Source organism: Chiloscyllium plagiosum, unplaced genomic scaffold, assembly GCF_037043375.1.
Source record: "Chiloscyllium plagiosum isolate Xiang-an unplaced genomic scaffold, Cpla_swu_hap1 HiC_scaffold_8, whole genome shotgun sequence".
Lineage (NCBI taxonomy): Eukaryota > Metazoa > Chordata > Chondrichthyes > Orectolobiformes > Hemiscylliidae > Chiloscyllium > Chiloscyllium plagiosum.
Window position 1 is genome coordinate 74,371,159 of NW_028270146.1, and position 23,050 is coordinate 74,394,208.

The following is a 23,050-nucleotide window of genomic DNA, read 5'->3' on the forward strand; positions in this document are numbered from 1 at the left end:
TGGCAAACAGTAATGTTCACCCTATTATCATCATCTTATATAGGTATGGTATTTTATTCCATTTCTGATGTCGTTGAGAAGCTGATTAATTCATCTGAGGTTGCCAACTCAGCATTGCAGGAGAACTTCTGGAAGAGTAAAGTAAAAACTGAGCCGACCAATCCTCTGCATGAGATTCTGGAGGATCTCAGTGGTCCTGCTATGGCTATATTTGACCTTGCTTGTACCCAGTGCCAATTGTGGAAAACCTGTAAACAACTCCTAGAAACTGCAGAAAGGAGGCTTATGGCTACTTTTGAGTCGAAAGGTAAGACCTATAGTTTTTAATTGAAACAACAGTTTACAAAGGTATTTGGTAGGAAACATTTGATTTCATGAGCTTGCAAATACAGCTATTTTAATGAAAATGTTAGTAATTTGTTGTTGACGGCATTGATTAGATTTTTTTCCAGACATAGTGCACATTAAGATCGCACCTTCTTTGCAGGTGTTCAGATTCATTTTAAAGTGGCTGTTTTCAAAGTACTCCTCCCATCAAATCAGAAGAGAGCTCCCATTGGGTACTGTGCAGTACTTTGAATCTCAGCGTAAAGTAAATGTAATTGTTTGGAGTAAACAATATAACCGTACCTTTTTTATTAAAAAAAACCCTTTCATACCATTGAAGTCAAATACTGATACTTTTGAGTTTTCATGCTTTTCTATTTTCAGTAAATACATACCTAATTAATTAATATTACCTTTCATTGTATGTCCTGCAGGTAGAAAGATCAATTATGTTCGTCATAATCCAGATGGGATCCAGGGTTTTCCTGCTGTTCTTCAGCGCATGAGCAAAATCCTGAACTATTCTCTCAGCTCACACGGACAAATCAAAGCCAGTACAGTAACCTTCCTTATCCTTAAGATTATGGAAACGGGCTGAAACTAGCTTCCCTTTTGTGTGTGTGTGTGTGTGTGTGTGTGTGTGTCTCTCTGATAATTCTTAGCACAGCTTAGTTCAAAGGATTCAATTTGCCTTTCACTATTTTAACAAAATGAGCCTTGACTGTATATGTTGGAATTTATTTAGACCTTGGAGTGATTAAGCCATATCCCTAATATATCTTCAACACTTGCATCTGTGTAATATGCATTGCTGCGTAACTGCAAGAGTGGGAATCCCTCCTCCCTAATCTAATAATAGAGTGAGAGAGTTGTACAGCACAGAAATAGACCCTTTAGTCCAACTCATTTGTGCCGACCAGGTATCCTAAACTGATCTAGTACCAATTGCCAGCATTTGGCCCACATCCCTCTAAATCCTCCCTATTCATATACCCATCCAGATGTATTTTAAATGTTGTAATTGTACCAGCCTCTTCCATCTCCTCTGGCAGCTTGTTCCGTGCACCACCCTCTGCTTGAAAAATGTTGTCCCTCAGGTCCCTTTTAAATCTTTTCCCTCTCACTTTAAACCTATGCCACCTGCCCATTGGACTGTGTTACCCTGGGAAAAAGACCTTGGCAATTCACCCTATCCATACCCCTCATGATTATAAACTTTTATAAGGTCAGTCCTCAGACCTCACACTTTAGGTGAAAAAACCCAGCCTATTCAGCTTCTCTCTATAGTTCAAACTGTCCAATTCAGTTGTACTATGTATAACATTCCTCAGCCAAAGTTGGCTCATTCTGTGCAAACCAGGGATCAAATAGAGATATTTCTTCTTTCTACGGCTCATTACATTTATAGAGACTCTTATGTTCAAAAAAGGAGACAGAAAACAGTTATGGTAATGTTCTCCAAGGGAAAATGGTGGAATTTTGTATTAAGAAGGATGTAATGAAGTGCTTAGAAAATCTCAATGGGAGCAGGCAGACTTAGCATGGTTTTATGAAAGGGAAATCAATTGGCCAATTTATTGAGGTTTTTTGGGGCACTCTGGAAAAAGGGATACATTTGGTTAGTTGTACTTACCACATCAAAAGCTACTACGCAGATCTTGGTTTAGCGAGCAAAATAATAGTGTGGATAGAAGATTGGTTACCTAACAGGAAGCAGATTTCGCATAAATTAATTCAAAGTTAAATTAAAAAATCAAAATTACTCAATTGGAAGTGTAAATAGTTATAGGATTCAGACAGGAAAATGGAGCTGAGACCATGGTCATAGTAAATTGTGGAATAAGCTTAAAGGACCAAAAGGCCTACTTCTGCTCCTAAGTCCTATGTTGGTATGGATTATTTTAGGTTTGAAAAGATGTGATGAATGGAGTGTCACAGGAATTATTGCTGGTGCCTTAACTATTTAGACTTTCTATTATAATCATTTGAATGGAGGACCATAGGAGATAATGAAAACATTTAGAGTACGAAAGGAAGTGAATCTGGAGAGTTAATAAATGAAAATAAAGTGATGGCGGATGACCAAGTACTTTTCATTAATCTTCACAATAGAGGACACAAATAATATCTTGGAAGCTGCAATAAATCAGGAAATGGAAGGATGGGAGAAAGTCGGGGAAAATTACAGTTACCAGAAAAATGGTGCTGTAGAAATTTTTCGAGCTGTGAGCTGTCGGGTGCCCTTGCCTTAATGGATGTCATCATGTGTGTAGAATTGGCTAGTGAATCCCCTTGATTCAGGGAGTTAGATTGAAAGATGGAAAATGTAACTCTTTTATACAAAAGGAGAGGGAAACAGAAAGCTAAAAATTATGAGCTAGTTAGTTTACCATCTATTATCTAGAAAATATTAGAAGCTATAAAAAACAAATTAGAGCTGGACAGTTTGATATGCTGTAGATAAAGTATCACCGTGGGCAGCACGGTGGCACAGTGGTTATCACTGCTGCCACACAGCGCCAGAGACCCGGGTTCAATTCCTGCCTCAGGCAATTGACTGTGTGGAGTTTGCACATTCTCCCCGTGTCTGCGTGGGTTTCCTCTGGGTGCTCCGGTTTCCTCCCACAGTCCAAAAAATGTGCAGGTCAGGTGAATTGGCCATGCTAAATTGCCCGTAGTGGTAGGTGAAGGGGTAAATGTAGGGGAATGGGCCTGGGTGGGTTGTGCTTTGGCGGGTCAGTGTGGGCTTGTTGGGCTGAAGGGCCTGTTTCCACACTGTAAGTAATCTAATCTAAACTGGTAGATATACTGTACTTAAGATTTCCAGAAAGCACCACACGAAAGCACCACACCAAAGCTTATTATGTGTAGGTGAGAATGTGGAGTTTAGGCCAAATTAGATCTTAATAAATGGTAGATCAGGCTCAAAGGGCTGAATGGTTAACTGCTGCTTCTAATTGTATGTTCATATATTTAACAGATGAGCGACTGTGGAATTGCGTTGTGCTTCACTGTAACTTGATGAAAATAGTGCAGTGGAATTGTGGTGCTTGCCTGAGGCTTGACCAGCTTGCTAAAGGCAATGGTCACCCATCATAGTTGAGTGAAAAGTTCAGATGCAAATGCTCCAATAGGAGCTGCAATTTTTTTAAAAATGTGAGAATTGTTTCCATATGTGGTTGAAATCATTATGGGCACTTGTACAACATAGTGAATAACAGGGTTCTAACTAGCAGTAAATTGAGTTGGTTGGGTTTCAGCATTCTGCTTCGCAAATTGTGTAATAGCTGTAGAGAACATTACACAAAAGTTTAACATTTTAATTTGTGCCTTAACTCAATATGTGCAATCATTCATTTAGTTTTGCAGGTTTTATTGGATATTTGTAAGTGCTATAAAATTAATTGTTGTTAATTTATCACCTAATGAGCACAGATCTTTGTTGTCTGGTTGTTCTGAAACTGTAGAATGTTTTAGGATAGTTCATCACCTAATGGCAATACCATGTTCTTCGAGTGGTTTCTGAAAAGAGAAAAAGCTGTGGAATGCATCTGATATTTGCTCATCATTCAAATATTGTCCAATAGCATTTTATCTTTTTTGGCAGAACCTGCTGAGGACAGAGTTGGCAGCCACCTGAACTGCAGTTTGATAGAGCTCCTACTAGCATGTTACCCTGCACTTTCTGAGGATTGTGTCACTTTACAGCTCAACTTATCAGAGTGCCTGGAACAGATCACACAAAAACTTCAAACAGCAATGAAGTCTCCTGGTCAGTATCAGAAATAGATACCATCACATCCTTTTCCTGTTCAATTCAGAATAGTTTTGCACTAATCATGGTGCGTGTACTAAAAGGCGTGAAATTGAAACTCTCAATTCTTGAAAACTCTCCTAACAGGGCAATGTCGCCAAAAAAAGTCAGTAATGTTTATAATTCTTCCATTTTGTTTCAAAAAACAGCCTGATGAAATTACTATGTAGCCCATTTATCAAGTTTCATAAGCCTGATGTGTGAACTTTTAATATTTCTAGCATGCTTTAGTTGTAAAGGATTAGGCATCTTAGCTTAGGGATGTTATTTGTTATGTCAAATGTACTATTTAATCTTGTGGATTAAAGTTATTGAAATTAGTAATATGAAAAGCAAATAAACTCATATTCCTATTGTTATCAAAGGTAGACAGCTAATTAGCTATAGACTTCTCTCTCTGTTAGAGGGATATCGCTTGAATGGCACCATTACACATTACTTTTGAGGCAGGCAAGGAGGTATCTTCCAAGTTTACCTCATTTGGATTGGGAATTGAACCTGAGCAGTTAGTGTTACTCTGAATCACATACTTAGCAGCCATTTAGACAACTGAGTTAATCAACACCCGTTGTTGTCATGCTCTATATTCTAACCAAGCTTCCTCCTTTCTGTCTCAATAGTACTGGTAAGAATATCTGATGACATTACTACAAACTTGCAACTAAATTTGATTGCGAGAGGTCAAAGGCCTCAAAATATCCATACCGCAACAGCTCAATTTAAGGATTTAGCAAAATAATGTACTGAATGCTTGATATATCATTCAGGTTTCAGAGCTTGTTGCAATCCAGTTCATACAAACTGAATTGATCTGGCATTGTCATGAGTATAATGCTTTCGTGTCGCAAGCAGCTCAATCACAATATCAAGTACAATATTCCTTTTCCCCCAGCAGGTTATATATCTGTTACTGTTTAATCAGAATTAGACACAAATCAAAATATACTTTAGTACAATTTCATGAGTGTTCTGGAACAACTTTGAGAATTAATTATTTGATCTATTAATTTAGAAGTTGTCTAATGGATACATTTTTATCCTTATCATTTTACATTCAGGTACATCAGCTTAACTTCACTCATCTGAATTGTGATATCGTGCGGATAACATCATATCCAAGAACATTTCTAAACTAACAAACTAAAACTTGGGCAGATTAATGTTGAAGAAATATTTTAATTTAATAAAGCTTTTTGCAAGCATTGATGAGGGAGATTTTCCTTTCAGTTGTGAACAACTGTAACTGTAATGGTAAACATATGGATGAAAGTGGAATAGTGTAGGATAGATAGACTTCAGATTGGTTCCACAGGTCCACGCAACATAGATGGCCAAAGAGCCTGTACTATGCTGTAATGTTTTACGTTATAACTCTTCAGTAAGGTCACTAACCTTTTCAATTGTGTAACAGTTTGTGTACTGGTATTGTACTACGACATTTTAATATTTTTTCTTCAAATGTAGCTTTCTTTGCATAAATTATCTATAAAGTTCAATGCAGGTCATAATGAATATTCCTGTGGCTATGAAAAAAACTGTTTTCTATTTTAGATCTAAAAGGAAATATACTCAATTGCTTGGAACAAACAAGTTCTCGATCTCAAGATCCAGAAGGCCACACCATCCAAAACCATATGAAGCAACTATTGAAAAACCTAGATCAGCACATTCATGATGTGATAGATAAAGACCAGACAAGAGCAGACTATGTGCGAAGCATATTTGACTACATTAACACATTTTCAGCTGTGCTCGTTCGAAGTATGAATCGAGATATGGGTATGACATGTCACAAATTGATTGCATAGAATCATAGGGATGTACAGCACGGAAATTGACCCTTTGGTCCAACTTGTCCATGCTGACCAGATATCCTAAATTAATCTAGTCCCATTTGCCAACATTTGGCCCATGTCCCTCTAAACCTTTCCTATTCATGTACCCATCCAGATGCCTTTTAAATATTGTAATTGTACCAGCCTCCACCACTTCCGCTGGCAGCTCATTCCATACATGCACCACATTCTGCATGAAAATCTTGCCCCTTAAGTCCCTTTTAAATTGTTCCTCTCTCCTAAATCTATGCCCTCTAGTTCTGGACTCCCCCACTCCAGGCAAAAGACTGTCTATTTACTCTATCCATGCCCCTCATGGTTGTATAAACGACCTCTATAAGGTCACCCCCTAGCCTCTGATGCTCCAGGGAAAACGGCTCCAGCTTATTCAGTTGTTTCATTTAGCTGAAACTCTCCAACACTGACAACATCCGTGTAAATCTTTTCTGAACCCTTTCAAATTTCACAACATCCTTCCTATAGGAGGGAGACCAGAATTGAACACAGTATTCCAACAGTGGCCTAACCAATGTCCTGTACAGCGGCAACATGACTTCCTAACACCTATTCTCAATGCACTAATCGATAAGGGCTAGCATACCAAACTCCTCCTCCATTATCCTGGTGGGCGGCACGGTGGCACAGTGGTTAGCACTGCTGCCTCACAGCGCCAGAGACCCGGGTTCAATTCCCGACTCAGGCGACTGACTGTGTGGAGTTTGCACGTTCTCCCCGTGTCTGCGTGGGTTTCCTCCGGGTGCTCCGGTTTCCTCCCACAGTCACAAAGATGTGCAGGGTCAGGTGAATTGGCCACGCTAAATTGCCCATAGTGTTAGGTTAAAGGGGTAAATGTAGGGGTAGGGGTATGGGTGGGTTGCGCTTCGGCGGGTCAGTGTGGACTTGTTGGGCCGAAGGGCCTGTTTCCACCCTGTAAGTAATCTAATCTAATCTATCCTATCTACCTGTGACTCCACTTTCAAGGAATTATGAACCTGCACTCCAAGGTCTCTTTGTTCAGCAATACTCCGAGGACCTTATCATTAAGTGTATAAGTCCTACCCTGATTTGTGCGACCAAAATGCAGCACCTCACATTTATCTAAATTAAGCTCCATCTGTCACTCCATGGACCATCTGATCACATCTATATGCATTTAAATTTGTTTTTAAAGTAATTCAGTAACTGATTGTTTTAAAAAATCAACAATCAAATTAAATGGAAAGGCTGGCATAGATGCAAGTTTTAACAGGAAGGAGAGAGGAAAATTACTTTGTATGCTTTAGAAAGCCAGGAGAAAGTGAGGACTGCTGATGCTGAAGATTTCAGAGTCGAGAGTGTGGTGTTGGAAAAGCACAGCAGGTGAGGCAGCATCCGAGGAGCAGGAGAATCGACGTTTCGGGCAAAAGCCCTCCATCAGGAATTTCTGATGAAGGGCTTTTGCCCCAAATGTCGATTCTCCTGCTTCTCGGATGCTGCCTGACCTGCTGTGCTTTTCCAGCACCACACTGTCTACTTTATAATGCCAGCCAGCTGACTTGATGATGAGTGTATGGTTGTGAAGTTGACATCGTTGTTTTTGGACAGTATGAGCAATCACCAATCTAACTGTGTTTTCTTCATCATAGATCCATTTGCAGAAGTCAAAATAGGAAATTCCTTTATAATCCTGCAACAGACCCCATCACAACTTTTTGCTCATTTACTTTTCGAGAAACCAACTTCACCTGATCGGTATGAGCAATGATTTCAATAATTGTTCTCGTACTCAATGTGCAAAACATGAACGATCGTGTTTTTACATGGTGTTTATTGTTTCCTTACTTATCCTGTATTGGTCTGATCATACCATATTTAGGAATGCAAATAGGCCATTCAGCCTCTCGAACACATTCTATCATTCAGTTAAATCAAGGCTGACCTGTATCTTAATACTATTTACCTGCTTTGGTTCCATATCCCTTAGTAACTCATACATAACAAAAATGTATCAATCTCAGTTTTGAAACTTAGAATTAATAGACAGAGCAATATTTTTGGTGTAAGAATTCTAGATTTCCATCACTCTTTGAGTGAATGTGCTTTGTGTCATTGCCTTGAACAGACTGACTTTAAGGTAATTTCCAAATGTTCTGGGCTCCTCTACCCGAGGGAATAATTTCTGTTTACCTGTATATGATGGCTTTCCACCAATATCCCTATCCTCAGTGGGGCAAATGGGAGCCCAGCACGTGAGTATAAAGAACCAATTCGAGTCACTCCAAATGATACCAGTAAATGGCTGAGGTTACCGGACAGTGCAAAAGCCATGGGCCTTTGCAGCATTCTGGAAATAATACTGACGATCTATGTTCCAGAACTGGCTACATTCCTACCCAAGCTGTTTCAGCACATTTGCAATGTCGGTAGGTGCCAAATTGACAAACCCAACCTAATCAATTATCACCTCATCACCACTTTTGTTCAGTGTAATTGGGGAACGGCTAGCAATGCCCACAGCCCTTGAAAGAACAGAAGAAAAAAGCTTATAGAATCCTTTAATCATAAATATCTCAGATCACTTTTGAATAAGAAAGATTAAAAGGTGTACAAGCCTGGTCCTTTTAAACTGTCATCTGAATTGTCTCTGAATGTCTTATCATTCTGTTGAATCTGGGCTTTATCGCTTGTAAAGTTAATATATCCTTTCTGTGCTTAAAACTGAACTTGTGGTCCAAGTGCTCAGCTCTCAGGCACTTGAACTCTTGCAAAGATGTGCATAAGTAACCTGGGATGATTCTCTAACATTTCTTTTTCATTTTCCAAGCAAATACTACTTTTGGGCAGTTAACTGACATATGTTGTACTGTGAATTATAAATGTGATTACAAGAGCATTCTGTCTACCATTTAGATACAGACATCTATTTTGAAGCTTTTTGTTAATGGAATAACATTGTAAATTCTAATGCATTGACTGTGAAATGCATTAGGTTTCATGGAAGGCACTACCTAAATGCAGGATTATTCATTTTTAAAATTCAGTTATACTTTTTGCACAGGATAGGTTTCAGAAGCTTTTTTTCTCTGACGTGAGGAAAGATTGAGAAACTTAAGCAATTCAGTCTTGGAGAAACAAATGTCTTTTTATAGGGTTTCACAGATGACAAATAGGATGGGAAGTTATCACAGAGTTCTACTTCAGAAGGAAGCATGTCAGTGCAGTCAGAGGTCACAAATTCAAAGTAATGAAAAGAAAGTTTAGTTGTGGCAAACTTATGAAATGCATTTCCAGATTTGTTCATGGATGTAGCAGCCCTGAAGCAATCTTAGAAATTTTTGATTGCTGGTTCTTTATACCTGAATGACTATGATGGGCTGTTAGTTTTTCTTCAAGATTAGAGTGGTGCTGGAAATGCATAGCAGGTCAGGCAGCATCCGAGGAGCAGGAAAATCGACGTTTCAGGCAGGAGCATCAGGAATCCTTCTTGACCATAGGTAGCTTTCAGTCTATTTGTCTGTTTTGTAAATTAAAAGAGGCATGTCAAAAACCAAGTGTCAATTGATTTATTCCATTACTATTTTAAGAGGACGATAATTTTTGGTAACTATATTAAATTCTGTCAGTGTCCAAATGCAGAGTTATTAAACATGTGAATTTGCGAATGGGGATAAAGAAACCTTCTGGGTCTGCTCCACTACTCAATAAAATCATAACTGATCTAATTTTAACCTAAATTCTGCATTCCTGCATACTCTCAATAAAGAAACTTGCTGTTTGGTTTCCATAATCAGAGAAAATAATTGTATTTCAACATGATACTTAGCCTGTGTACAGCACTCAAAATATCCAGTGACTTGAAGGTTAAATGAGCACATTATGAATTTGACTGAGTATCATAATTTGGTAGTTGGTGTATTTTTAATGGTTACTTTAAATTTATTCTTTAGGTTATTCATGTTGCTGCAGAAGGAAGAATTGAACTTGAGTGTACAACAAATTATTATTAGGTGCTGCTGTGAGCATCTTCCTCTTTGGAAAACCAGGAGATTCAGCCATTGTCCGACATTCCTCAGAGAAGTGACTGAACTGATTAAAGGACAGTCAGAGCACTGCCTTCCTGATTTGGGAATCATCTTTCCAAGTTCATTCCATCTTACAGAAGAAAATTTAAAAGATGAATCTTCAGATTCTTCCTTGGGACTGTATTCTCTTCTTCCATCTGCACTAAATTTCATCAAGTCTCGTTCAAAGTTGCTCGCAGTTCTTGTCTGTTTAACAGCTACACAAGGTCAAAGGGCGCTTAAGCACAGTCTGTCATGGAAGAATCGTTTGAGTGGTCGCACAGAGGTACCACTTGACATGGAACAGATCTCCAAGGAGTGTGAACAGTTAATGAAGGAATTTCCAATCCTTGAGCACTTTCTTTATACAATGGCTGAACCTTTACGTGGAACCCATGAAGAAACTGCCAGTCTTCAGGATTCTCTGTGTGGTAACCCGTGCACTACCCTTTTGTTAGCGGGCCTTCATTCTGAAATAGCTGTAAGCGCACTCACTGAAATCTTCAGGCAAGTCTTGTGTGATGGTCACTGGCTCAAAGCATTGAAAATTCTTGACTTGTATGGTGATGAAAATGAAGAGTTTGAGAAGCTGAAGGATATCCTGCTCAGCTTTGCAGTTGTGGGAGGTAAGACTACAGTATGTTCACAATGACTGTGAATTGTCAGGTTCACAATACGTTTAAGTCTAACTTGAAAATTTACATAATTTATTGGGAAAAGTAAAATTGTTTGTGGAATATGTGAATTAGCGGTGTGTCTTATAGTCAAAGATTAGGCAGACTCAAGTTGTTTTTACTGGAGTTAGAACAATGAGGGATAATTTGAATAAGTTGTATAAGATGTTGAATGGTTTTGACAAGGTGGATATTGAAAACATTACCTCTTTTGATCTCTTCACTGAGTTCCTTCTACGTTGCCAAAGGCCATTGATACATTTTTTATATAAAAGGTTAAGGAACCTCCTGACAAAAAAATACTCAGGCTTTTATTTTTAGTGACATCAATAGCGTTCTTTCTCATATTTAATTTCTTTTGTGTTATTAATTAACACCCCACCAAAATATGCCATTTCTTTATGTATCCATTTGAGTTAAAACATCTGAATATCTGCCTACCTGCTTATGTCAATGAAACTTCCTTTGTTTACTTTAGTGAGCACTCCTGAGTGTCTATTGTTGTAATTCACCCTTCTGCCAGTGGAGACACTGCAACACCACTATTAGCATAACAGCTACGAATTTATGTAGGCAGTTTCCATTGCAAGTGAACTTGGAATTGTGTGAAAATAAAGATAGAATATATGAATATAACATGAGGTCTGCGTTGTGCCTGCTATCCCTGCTTCAGTTATTTTGTGACCTTCAGACATACTTGAGGCTACATTTGGCTTTGAAATCTCATGCGGTATTAGATTAGATTAGATTACAGTGTGGAAACAGGCCCTTTGGCCCAACAAATCCACACCGACCCGCCGAAGCGAAACCCACCCATACCCCTACATTTACCCCTTACCTAACACTACGGGCAATTTAGTATGGCCAATTCACCTGACCCTGCACATCTTTGGACTGTGGGAGGAAACCGGAGCACCCGGAGGAAACCCACGCAGACATGGGGAGAACGTGCAAACTCCACACAGTCAGTCGCCTGAGGCGGGAATTGAACCCGGGTCTCTGGCGCTCAGCAGTGCTAACCACTGTGCCACCGTGCCGCCCACGGTATCAACTAATAACATATTCAGATTCTTAGGTTATTTTGACTTTGTGTGAATTTTCACATTATAAATTCTAGTGTCCATATTTATACAGAAATTGACTGTAAATTTATAGTTCTGCAACCATGCCTTTCTGCCAGTGGAGATATTGCATGGTGTGATTGGCATGGTTCTCAATGCTTTGCAACCAAATGTTTAAAGCAGTCCCGAACATCAGCCGTTTTGCTGAAGTATTGAAGTCCCATCTGTCTACATCAGGTTGCCAAATGGGTACGTTGTGTGAACATGATGCATAAAAATAGCAGGATATTTTGCCCACAAAACTCTGCTATTTTCACACACCAAATATTGGCTATTCTTACCCATTTAGTCAATCATCTTTTAAATACTAGTGATAAAGTTGTTCACCTTTTAGTTATTACCTCAGTTACTGAAGTTATTTGATGATTTCTATTACATTGGCAGAGCAAGAAGGTTGGAAATATCTGTTCCGCATGAAAAATGCAATTCTAAGAGCTCAGCTTGTTCTCCACTGCTCAGAGAAGTGGCCACTTGGTGCTTGTCTTGACGTTCTGTTGTATTGTTTAAGTGATCCCAGTACAGATGAAAGGGAAATTAAGTCCAATCTATGCAGAAAGAAGGAAGAACTTCAGGTTTATGAGAAGGTTTGTGGCATTCATTTATCATCAATTGATGTGTTAATATGAAGAATATCTGATAGACAGGATCATTGAAAATTATTGACCAAATGATGCTAGATAATGGAATTTGTTTCAAGTATTGTCACAGGATGGCTTATTTTCCATGGTTTACTTCTTAACTGTTGCACATACTTGTAAGTAGGAACAAAATCATTCTTAAGATTTTTTTTTCTGCAGTAACATTTCTCGTGAAGTGGGTCCTTCTTGATTGACAGAGAAACCTCAATTATCGGAACAAGATGGGCGGGCACTATTTTGTTCGGATAATTGATTATTCGGTTAATTGATTCAATGCCTCCCCTCTGGGGCTCGGAGTTTTCTGTTGAGTCTGTTCCCTGTTCAGGAGATGAGGCAGCAGCAGACCGCGTGTGAGCACCCCTCCCAAACCAGTTCAAAGCTGCCACCCCACCTGCCTCACAACACCGTCCAACACTGCCCCCTTCCCCCCAACTCTGACCAACCCAGCCGCGCCCCCCCCTCCTCCCGCTTCGCTGACTGGACACCAACAATAAGACTGCCGCTGCCTTTTGGGAGTTGAGTCTCCAAATCACTGTAAACAAAAGACGCCATCAGTGTTGGAAACATGTCTTTGGTGTAATGTTTGTATCAAGTTTTGAGGTCTCCTTTGGATAATTGATATTCGGATAATTGAAGTTCCTCTGTCCTTCAGGCTTTGTTACACCTGCATTATGGATGGTTAATAACACGTTAGCATGAGTTTTCTGGTCTGGGGACTCAACATGAGGACTCATGGATGTAATCTGTACATTTCTAATCACTTTAATTCACCTTTTTATCTATTATTTTGACTGATACTGCTATGCACCTGTACTTTCTTTTAAATTCCCACGTTATATTGGTAGCGATTAAAGAAATGTATAAATTTATGTTGTGCTAATAGATCCATAGCACATTTTAAAAATGGTTCAGAATCTTACTAGTTTTATAGTTCAGAGTTTGGAATGTTTTTAACATGTGGAGAAACATTAACATAATTTACAGACATTAAGTCAAATATTTCTTATAAATTGTTGCGTATTGTATGTACAGTATGTAAATGCAAGTACTTTTTGAATGGCAATGTCGCTAGTGGGTTGCATGATAGATGTATGCCTCTGAGGGGATAATGAAAAGATTCACAGAGTTACAGTCAAAGTGCAATCAAGGAGTATTTACAATAGAAAGGTACCTTGATGAGAGACTAGGGAAGTTGGAATTGTTCTCTTTGTGCAAGGAAAGTAAAGGAGAGATTTAATGGAGATTTAACTCTAAACGTGAATATTAAACAACTATTCACAAATCTAAGCCCCCCTTTCACTTGCTTATTATCTGCCTCCAACTCTATAACAATATGCTTTTCCAATAAGACACCGATTAAAATTATATCAGCTTAATTTCAAAATCACACAGCAACTGTCGTCTTCTGGCTGAAGATCTCCCTGTGTGGATTGTCTTTCTTTTTACTGCGAGTACGTTTCATGTGAAAAAGTACCTTCGATAGAGAATGTTTCTTAATTTCTTGGAGAGCAAGATGTTAGCTATCCATACGTTTGTGTCTCGATGGCAATTACTCTCTGACCAACTTTCAAAAGATCTGCGTTTTATATCCCCCAACATCGAATTGCCTCATTGGTTCGATGTTGGCAAAACAATAAATTCAAGCTTGATTGGATTTTAGTATCCTAGAGCATAATTTAAATTGATTGATTAAATTTGAATTGCTGTCAAAACAGCAACCAAAACTCAGTTATCCATTTCATAGCCAAATGCTACATATTTTCAATTTTCCAGTACACACTCGGACTGCCATCTAGTCATATACACAAGTGTTTGTAACCTCTCAGTTCAGAACAGCATTCACTCTCTTTTAAAGGTACACACCTTCAACTTCATAACACAGAGGTTATCAGAGGATTGGATTCACGTACTGAATAGTGGCGCCCTAAAATATAGTTGCTCGCACATAATATGCATTAACCATGACCTCGCAGAGGCCCTGTGCTCTCAAACTATCAAAGTAAAGTCATCAATTCAGTATAAGTCTCATGTTTAATTGGTTTGGTTGATGGACAGAAAGGTAGAAGGAAATACACTTTCTTAATCCATCTCTTTCTTTACTCTTTAGGCTTCTCAGAGGTAAAAATCAATGAAGATTGAAAACATTTTGGCAAATTTCCCTTAATTTTCCTTGTGAGCCTGTTGTGTTTTCAAGATGCCTACAATCTTAAGTACAATTCAAAACGCAATGGTCAAATTATTTTGCTTTTGAAATTCGTTTGAAGGATTGGCGATCCTTTTGACAGCCTTTTAAATTTATCTCTGATCTGTCACTTTGAGTTTGAAAAATATATGATATTATACAATACTTCTTGCAAATGCAAACATCCAATACTTTTCTACCCTTTTCCCCCATGATTTAAAGCTGTTCGATGTTTACAGCAGCTGGTGCTGAAAAGAAGTTTTTCAGTCTTTCAGTTTCTTTTTCTTAATGTATTTCACCTAATCTATTCTCCCAAACAACAATGGTTTTTAATCCTGCAGTGTCAATACTTTTAATTAAACTTTGCACTTTTAGGAATTATTCCTGGGTTTCTAGTCCAACATTTAGTTTCCTTCAACTTTCCGTACTTAAATTTTATATTGAAGCTTTAAAATACTTCAGGTGAATGGGTGAGCAAGATTTTGGTTAGGTAGCCTGGATGAAAGGCCACAAGAATGAGTGAAGCAGTTCCCAAATGGGGTGTCAAGATTATTGAGAAATTAGAAGGTTAAGCGCAAAGGTTAATTGAGGAAGACTTAAAGCTGCCTTAGCAACTGGACCTAAATATTTGTAAAGTGATGATGATAAGGTGGAGTTGCAAGCTGTACCAGAAAGAGTACAAGAAAGAAATCAAAACTAAAATAGATGAAAGGCAATATGGATGAAAGTTTAACTGGAAGGAGAGTTCTAAAATTGAGAATTGGGAAAACCTGCTCCATAGCTCCTTCAGTTAGCAGGAATGGGCATTTATCAGTAATAAACCAGGAGAAGTGTTATATTTTCGGTATCATTTCAGATACTGTATGGGCTAAATATGAAGAGGAAGTATTTTTAAAAAAATGAAAGTCACCACGCATCTGAAGATGCTGAGGGAAATAACCATGCAAATTAAAGAAATATATATTTTTCAATTCTCTTTCAGAGTGGGAATGGTACCAGAGTACTGGAGAAAAATGTATTGTAAATGCATTATTCCACAGAACTTGCATAGAATGTACAGCACAGAAACAAGCCATTTTGCCTAACTTAATATTGATGTTAATGTTCCATACTGGCTCTATCTCTTTTCTGATCTTAAAGTAGGATAAAAGATCGGCACATCATGGAGGGCTGAAGGGCCTGTACTGTTCTATGTTCTATCTGTCCTGCTACCTTCAGTGATTTAGACACTCATAACTTCAGCTCCTTCTGCTCTTGCACACCCTTTAGAATAGTACCCTTCATTTTATACTGTCTCCATGTTCTTTGTACCATTGTATCACCTTTCATTTCTCTGCATTGAAATTCATCTACCCCTTACCTGCCTGTCAACTTGTCAATTTTGTTTATACACTGTTCTCCTCTCAATTTACAGCACTCCCAGGTTTCAAGTTGTTGGCAAAGATTGAAATTGTCCTAAGATCTAGATTGTCTTTGAAGGAAAGCAAGAATCCTAAATACTGACTCTTGGTTTTCAACTTTGAACTGTCAAACAAGTATAATGTTATGTTTTAATGCGTGCTTTTATTCCAAAACATGCTGTCAATCTGTTGTAAATTGGTATTGAAATTCTTAAATGGAGTTTATCTTGATAGATCCTTAACTTGGGATCTCCAGTACCTTGGTCTGGCTGGCAGGAGCTACGGATTGAATCCAGTCAGAATCCACAGGCTGTGATGGATGTCATTTTGCAGGCTGGAGTAAGTGAAATGTTTTTGGATGTGATTCACATTGCCATGAGAAATGTCAAAGAAAGCCACTGAACTAGCCAATTGGGGACTTTAAAAAAACTTTGAGAAATTGTTAGAGCCAATTTAGTCTTCAATCATCAGAAAGATAATGAGATACAGAAAGACAGCCCCACAACTGAACCGGGGAAATTCTCATTGTTTAACACGCAGAATGTGGAAGGGATCTCGCACTAAGATTGAAGAGACCAAAGTTTGTCAGGATTTGAAGGAACTTTGCCCTAAAGGCAATTATCTGTAATGTGGCCATCATAGTGAAAGCCAGTTCTGGGAACAGAAGTTATCCAGCAGAGAAGGGTGAAAGGAAGCTGGCTCATGAGAGTGGAGAGCGAATTGAGATTTGTTTCTGGAGGATAGGTGTCCACTTAAGAGGAAGTGTAAAGTAAAGAGATTTTGTTGTTAAAAGCTAAATGGAGAATTTCTTAAAAGTTACCTACAGAGTAGTATTTATACAATACTCTTCATTTGTTTGTTACAACAAAACTCTTAAAATATGAAATCTTGTCCTGTGATCCTTCAGTCACTGAAAGTTGAGATTATTTTTTAAAAGCCTCTTGGAGAATCCTAGCAGGTTTAAGAGTAAATCACGGAAAATATAAGTAATTACAATGCCTGCTAACTGCGAGGGAAAAAAATTGAGTGCACTAATGGCAGGTGTGAGTGTTGTTAAAGTTGGAAAGAAACGAGACACGTTTGGTATAAGAGCTATCAAAATGTACACCAACTATCAGATGAGTGCCTGATTGTGAAGATTGAAATAGTAGTTAGACCTGAAAGCAATTCAGTTACTCACTTATTGGTGAAATGTAATTCTTTCTAAACCTCAATTTGCCAGAATCCCAAACCTAAGTAATGTTACTGTGGTTATATGAGGTTCCATTTTATGGATTGGGAATTATATCAAAATAAATTCTATCTTTGATTAGCTTACTCCTGCTCCAATTTCTTTTGTTCTTGTCGGGCAGAACAGCCATGATCTCATTGAATAATGGGGCAGACTTGCTGGGCAGTGGATCTACACCTTTTATTTATTATGTTTTAAATTCATGTTAGTGTTCAACAACTGACTTGCACCTGGAATGAAAGTGTTGTCCAGTGAAATGTTCTATTATTTTGCATGTACATTGGATTCTGTTCACTAAGATCTTGATAAATTGTCATGTGCAGGAGTTTGAGCTTTGTGAGGCTTGGGTCCAGCTGCATCCTGTGTCGGTGGACTTTACAATGAAGCTCAGGCGTGAATATCTCCTTCACTTGCTTGAGAAAGGAGATGGAGAGCGAGCATTCCAGGTAAGTGCTAAATAGAAACATAGCATTATTTGTTGGGTTGTGATGAATGTGAGGTATCAGTAAAGCACTTTGTACGTTGTAATATATTTCCTATCAATCTCCAACTGAAAAGGCTGGTTTGGTCTGACGGTTTCGATACTCTGTACTTTTACCTCCTACATCTGCTACTATTATTTCCTCTTTAAGTCATAGATATCACTTTCACTGTTTTTAATGTTGATCCCTTATGATGACTAAGTTCAAAGAAAAATGGGGGGACCATTTAAAATAGTTACCAGTCCTTGTATTCAGACTTTGATATCATCGGTACTTCTGTTTAATTGCTGCATTAAGGCAGATGCTACTAGCTACATTAATCTCTAAATTATTATTGGCTCCCTAAAGACTGACATTTTGACATTGTTTGCAAACGTTCTCAAAAGCTGAACAAATAGAAAATGCTGATGATTCTAGCACTGAAATTCTGAGCTTTAATAATTATATGTTGGTCCATGTTTCAGCAAATGTATTGGAGTTTCATCTGATTCATTTCCTTCAAATTGAATGATACCTGTAATTAAATCTGAAAATTCTGGCAACGTTCAATAGTTCTAGCATTATGTGCAGAGAGAAACACTGTCAATGTTTCGGGTCACTCTGATGAAAGGTTACTTGTTATTTGATAATTGTATTTTTCTCTCCAAAGTTGCTGCCTGACCTGCTGAGTGTTTTCAATAATTTCCTGTTTTTATTTAAGATTTCCAGCATCTAATGTATTTGCTCATGTATTAGGATGGAACTGTACTGTTGTTACAATGTATGCCTGTTGACTTGCTGGCTGTAGTTAGTTTTCAACTGAATTTTCTGTCTCTTTTTACTAGATATTGAATTATTACATGACTTTTTAACAGTTGGATTTTATTTTGTATATTAATCTAAGTATTGCTTTAGTTGTGTCAAAACTGTTGACTCTTGTACAGAGCAGCATTGCTGGGCATATGTAGAGATAAATGGAAATGAGATATATATATATATATCTATTCATTTTAAAATTATAGTGTGTCCCTTTGATGACCTAGTTTTTTTGTCCCGTACATTCTGACCCATAAAGGATCGGCTTCCAGGTTAACACTCTGAATTGTAGAGTAAGCTGGACGTGGGGAGAGAGTGTGGTTTGCTGCATTTGGCTTGATTGTTAAGATGGTGAAAATGTCTTGGGAAGCCTGAGTGTTTTTTTTAGCTACTTGGCAAACTACAGTATTGGCAATGTTTGCATGACAGTGATTAAGGACAAGGTTGTGTTCAAGAGCTGCTGTTCAAGAACAGCCTACTGTTGCTCTTTGTCAATATTCCCTTGAACCAATCAAGGCAGTTGACTTTTGGAACTGTGTAACGTATGTAATTAATATCTTGGGAGGGTAAATTGTTGGAGAAGAATAACTTAAAAAGAAAACTTCTGAATTAGGGGAAAATGTTATTCCATTTTAAGAAGAATGCTGTGATAATCTATTTGTACTTCATAGATACTGACCATTTTTGATTGGTGGTATTAAACTGTGTTTGCCTTCTTGGTGCATTGGTTGATGAGTCTCCAGGTTTTAGTTTTTAAAATGTGCCAACTGATCCAAAATTAGTTGCTGTCTGTGGAAGAGGATTCTAAATGTCTGTGGACCTTTGCAGAAATTCTACCTTATTTCACTTCTGAAATATTTTTGCCGCATATCCTTGACACCCTATTTAGCAGAAATAGTTTCGCTCTATCTGTCTTGCTAGCTCCTCTAAATATCTTTAAAGTTCCAATCAAATCACTTGTCACCATTTAAATTCAAGGGATGCAGTCCTAATTTGTCTCTTGTAATTTAACCATTGGATTCTGTCTATTATTCTGAAGCCAATATAACCTTAAAGTGTGATGCCCTGAACTGTTCACAGCATTCGAGAAGTAGTCTAACCAGTGCTTTGTACATACAAGCAAGAGCTCTAGTACCATTGTACTCTAGATATGAAAGTCAGCGTTTCACAGCTTTTTCCATTATTTTTTATACCTATTTATGGTTTTTGTACCTGAAATTCATAAGTCTCTTTGAATGTCTGCTGTTTTCATTTTGTCACTGTTAAGAATGACACTCAATCCTATGAGAGATTAAATTTTAAATCTGTTTTAAATTGGCACCCCATTATTCTGAGACTATGCCCTGTAGTCCTAGACTCTTGCATGAGGGGAAACATCTTCTCAGCATTTATCAGCATGTAAATGAGATTTTTTTTAATGCAAAAAAAAACTGAAATTCTGCTCACTACTTTGTGTTCTATTAGCTTCTGCAGGGAATCCGTGATTCTGATATGTGCCAAGCTGTATGCGAGCAGGCTCTGGATCAGCATCCGGGGCTAGCTGCTTGTCACTTTCTGGCCAATTACCTTACCATGCACTTTCACAAGAGTCTATCTGCTGCACGCCATCATGAAATTCAATCCATGCGCATTGGATCAAAGGTAAGGAAGAGATATCACTTGGCCATTGGTGGTTCTTGTTATCAGAAGTTATGTACCATCATTTTTTCACTTATATGTGTCAAGTATCTTTTGGTTTCTCACTATATGGATGACTACAGTTCTGTTTAACTGAACCCCATGAACTTCAAGTAAGATCCCAAGTGGAGTAGTAATAATTCTATATCACAGTGATGTAAAGTTTGGATGCAGGTAAACGACTAAGGAAATTGGTCACTTTGATAGCACTTTTGTAAAACTGGTTATAAAATTGCTTTAGAAAGGGATATTCTACCATTGTATCTGTTTCTGTAGGCTGTGTTTCATGTTTGTTAATGGAAAAATCTGAGCAATATATGGTTGTTGTACCATAATGAGATGCAAAGCATTAACTTTTGCAGTTATTGCCCTACGTGTTATGTGACCAGCATAACAACTGTAGTTGCACTCCAAAGTTGTGAACCACTTATGAGCATGTTGATGCCATTGTCTACTGCTTTATGTCAGCTCGGATAAAAATTAAGCTAATGATGCATGTTGAGGTTTTAAAAATGCCAGGTATTTCTTTGCTTGTCAGTTTTTCTCCATAACAGTCCATTAACATTTTGGCGCTATATATTCCTTTTGGTAGCTTTTACTAACTCTACCAGATTCAGCACGTGATATCTATTCACATCTGTCATCAAACCCATTGCTGATGTTGGAGCAGCTACTAATGAATATGAAAGTGGATTGGGCATCAGTGGCTGTCCAGACACTTCATCAACTGCTTATGGGGCAAGAAGCTGGTTTGGCCATTGAAGACATAGATTGCCTTCTTTCTAAATATGCAGCCAAGGCTCTTGAAGTTCCCTTTGCAGTGCGAGAGAAAGCACGATCAGGTAACAAAAATTGATCTGCTTTTATTTCTTTGTGAAGCCGAATTTATTTTTAGAAGTATATATATAAAAGCTGTAACTGTCAGCTTTATATTACATTTACTGTTTACAGAAACCTTGCCAAAGTCTGTTACTGTGTTACTGAATCTATTTTTGACTGGTCCATGTGTCCTCTGATTACATAATTGACTCTTTTTCTGTCCCATTTCAACTTCACACTGTGCGTTATATTTGGGTTGGAAATTTCCACTTGTTAACTTGAGTAAGGCATGTTGCTTTCTAGCCTTGGGCTGAAGAAACAATTAACTTGCCGATATTTTTATTTAAGTATGTCAATTTTAATTGTTTCTTTGGCTTTTTCTTTGTGGCAGGCCCATAACCTAATTGTACTTTTTGGTCTTGATTGAAACTGTATTTCATTCTTTTTGTAATGAATTTTCTGTAGTTTGTTTCTTTCTAGTTGATTAAGTTAAGATTTATGGAATCTTACTAAATGAAAGCTTTTTATCAGCATTACTGCAGTATAATTTATCTCTTTATTCAAATTTGTCGTCAAATTAATAAACATAGTAAAAATCAAATGAGAAGTATCTTCCACTGCTTTTGCACTGCAGAACACTGACAGGGTTGTTCCTGAATGCTGTTGTGATTTGCTATGTAATTCGAGTACAGCTGTGATATGTAGGCCTGCTGAGTTTCGCAGAAAAACTAGAGCTCCTAGAATCTGACTTCCTTCATTTGATTGCACAACCCGAAACCGATGGCTTGACTATGTATGATCGAGTTTGACTATTGGAATGATAGTGGCTGTCCTTATGTGCTCATAGCTTTTCTGGGGTTCCATGTCTCTTCCACCTGTTTTTCCAGGATCAGGTGAAAAGTGATCAGCCTTGGCTATGATTGCCCTGGTGATGTAAAAGCCCACATTGCTCTGCGTCAAAGCTAAATGAGTATACTGTTCCTAGTAACCATATCAAGTGTGTTCCCCTTTTAACCCTTAAAAATACTATGAAAACTGGAAAAAAAAGCGGTTTGTTTTGTGATTATCAAAACGGAGGATTTTTTTAGGTTGGCCACTTGTGTGAATTTTAAGCTGTTTTTTAATGCCTTTCTGTCTAGATTCTGTAATCAATCTCCAAGATTTGCTCACCCAGAGTGCAGGACCAGAGAATTTTCCCACATCATCAAATCTTGAGAGAACGTCAAGCATATGTTCTGGTAAGGACAATATCAAGCTATAGATAATTACAGTGCAGGTGATAATTCAGCCCCATCTATGTTGGCTTTTTGTTAAAGTAGTTTAAAACACATCTCTCTGCTTCTGTATATCCACAAAACTACATTTTTTACCCTCAAATGCTTAAGCTGCTTTCACTGAAAATGATGGATCCGTTTGATTATCCGATAAAATTCCACTAGTGTATGCAGCACAAGTTTGTTTCTACTCTGAAAAGAAAATGAGAGTGATTTGATATTTTAATTCACCTAAAATTAGCAGACAGAATTAGAATTTTTGCGTTTATGTAATAATTCTATACATTTCTGCACTCGTCCCCACCATTCCATAGAATCAGGAGATGTAGAGTCAATATGGATAGAGCTGAGAAATTCTAAGGTAGAAAGACGCCAATGGGAGTTATCTACAGGCCCCCAAACAGTAGTTTGGATGTAGGATGTAAGTTGAATACGGAGTTGAAATTGGCCTGTCGCCAAGGTATTACTACTGTTGTTATGGGGGATTTCAACATGCAGGTAGACTGGGAGAATCAGGATGGTCCTGGACCCCAAGAAAAGGAGTTTGTGGAGTGCCTCCGAGATGGATTCTTAGAACAGCTGGAGCCTACCAGGGAGAAGGCAATTCTGGATCTGGTGTTGCGCAACGAACCAGATTTGATCAGGGACCTCGAAGTAAAGGTGCCATTAGGAGGTAGTGGCCATAATATGATAAGTTTTTACCTACAATTTAAGAGGGAGAAGGGAGAATCAGAAGTGTCA

At 38.0% G+C, this 23,050-nt stretch overlaps 1 protein-coding gene across 9 annotated transcripts in view; it reads left to right on the forward strand.

Moving 5' to 3' along the window:
- zfyve26 (zinc finger, FYVE domain containing 26) overlaps positions 1 to 23,050 on the forward strand; it is a 104,146-nt gene that overhangs the window by 42,121 nt on the left and 38,975 nt on the right. For all 9 annotated transcript variants that reach the window (XM_043697941.2, XM_087989996.1, XM_087989999.1 and 6 more), the window contains exons 16-27: positions 44 to 307; positions 762 to 881; positions 3,935 to 4,099; positions 5,693 to 5,920; positions 7,602 to 7,707; positions 9,903 to 10,642; positions 12,196 to 12,395; positions 16,266 to 16,370; positions 17,586 to 17,708; positions 20,004 to 20,180; positions 20,809 to 21,058; positions 22,175 to 22,273. In XM_043697941.2, coding sequence (XP_043553876.2) covers positions 44 to 307; positions 762 to 881; positions 3,935 to 4,099; positions 5,693 to 5,920; positions 7,602 to 7,707; positions 9,903 to 10,642; positions 12,196 to 12,395; positions 16,266 to 16,370; positions 17,586 to 17,708; positions 20,004 to 20,180; positions 20,809 to 21,058; positions 22,175 to 22,273 — 2,577 coding nt within the window. The remainder of the gene's footprint in view (positions 1 to 43; positions 308 to 761; positions 882 to 3,934; positions 4,100 to 5,692; positions 5,921 to 7,601; positions 7,708 to 9,902; positions 10,643 to 12,195; positions 12,396 to 16,265; positions 16,371 to 17,585; positions 17,709 to 20,003; positions 20,181 to 20,808; positions 21,059 to 22,174; positions 22,274 to 23,050) is intronic.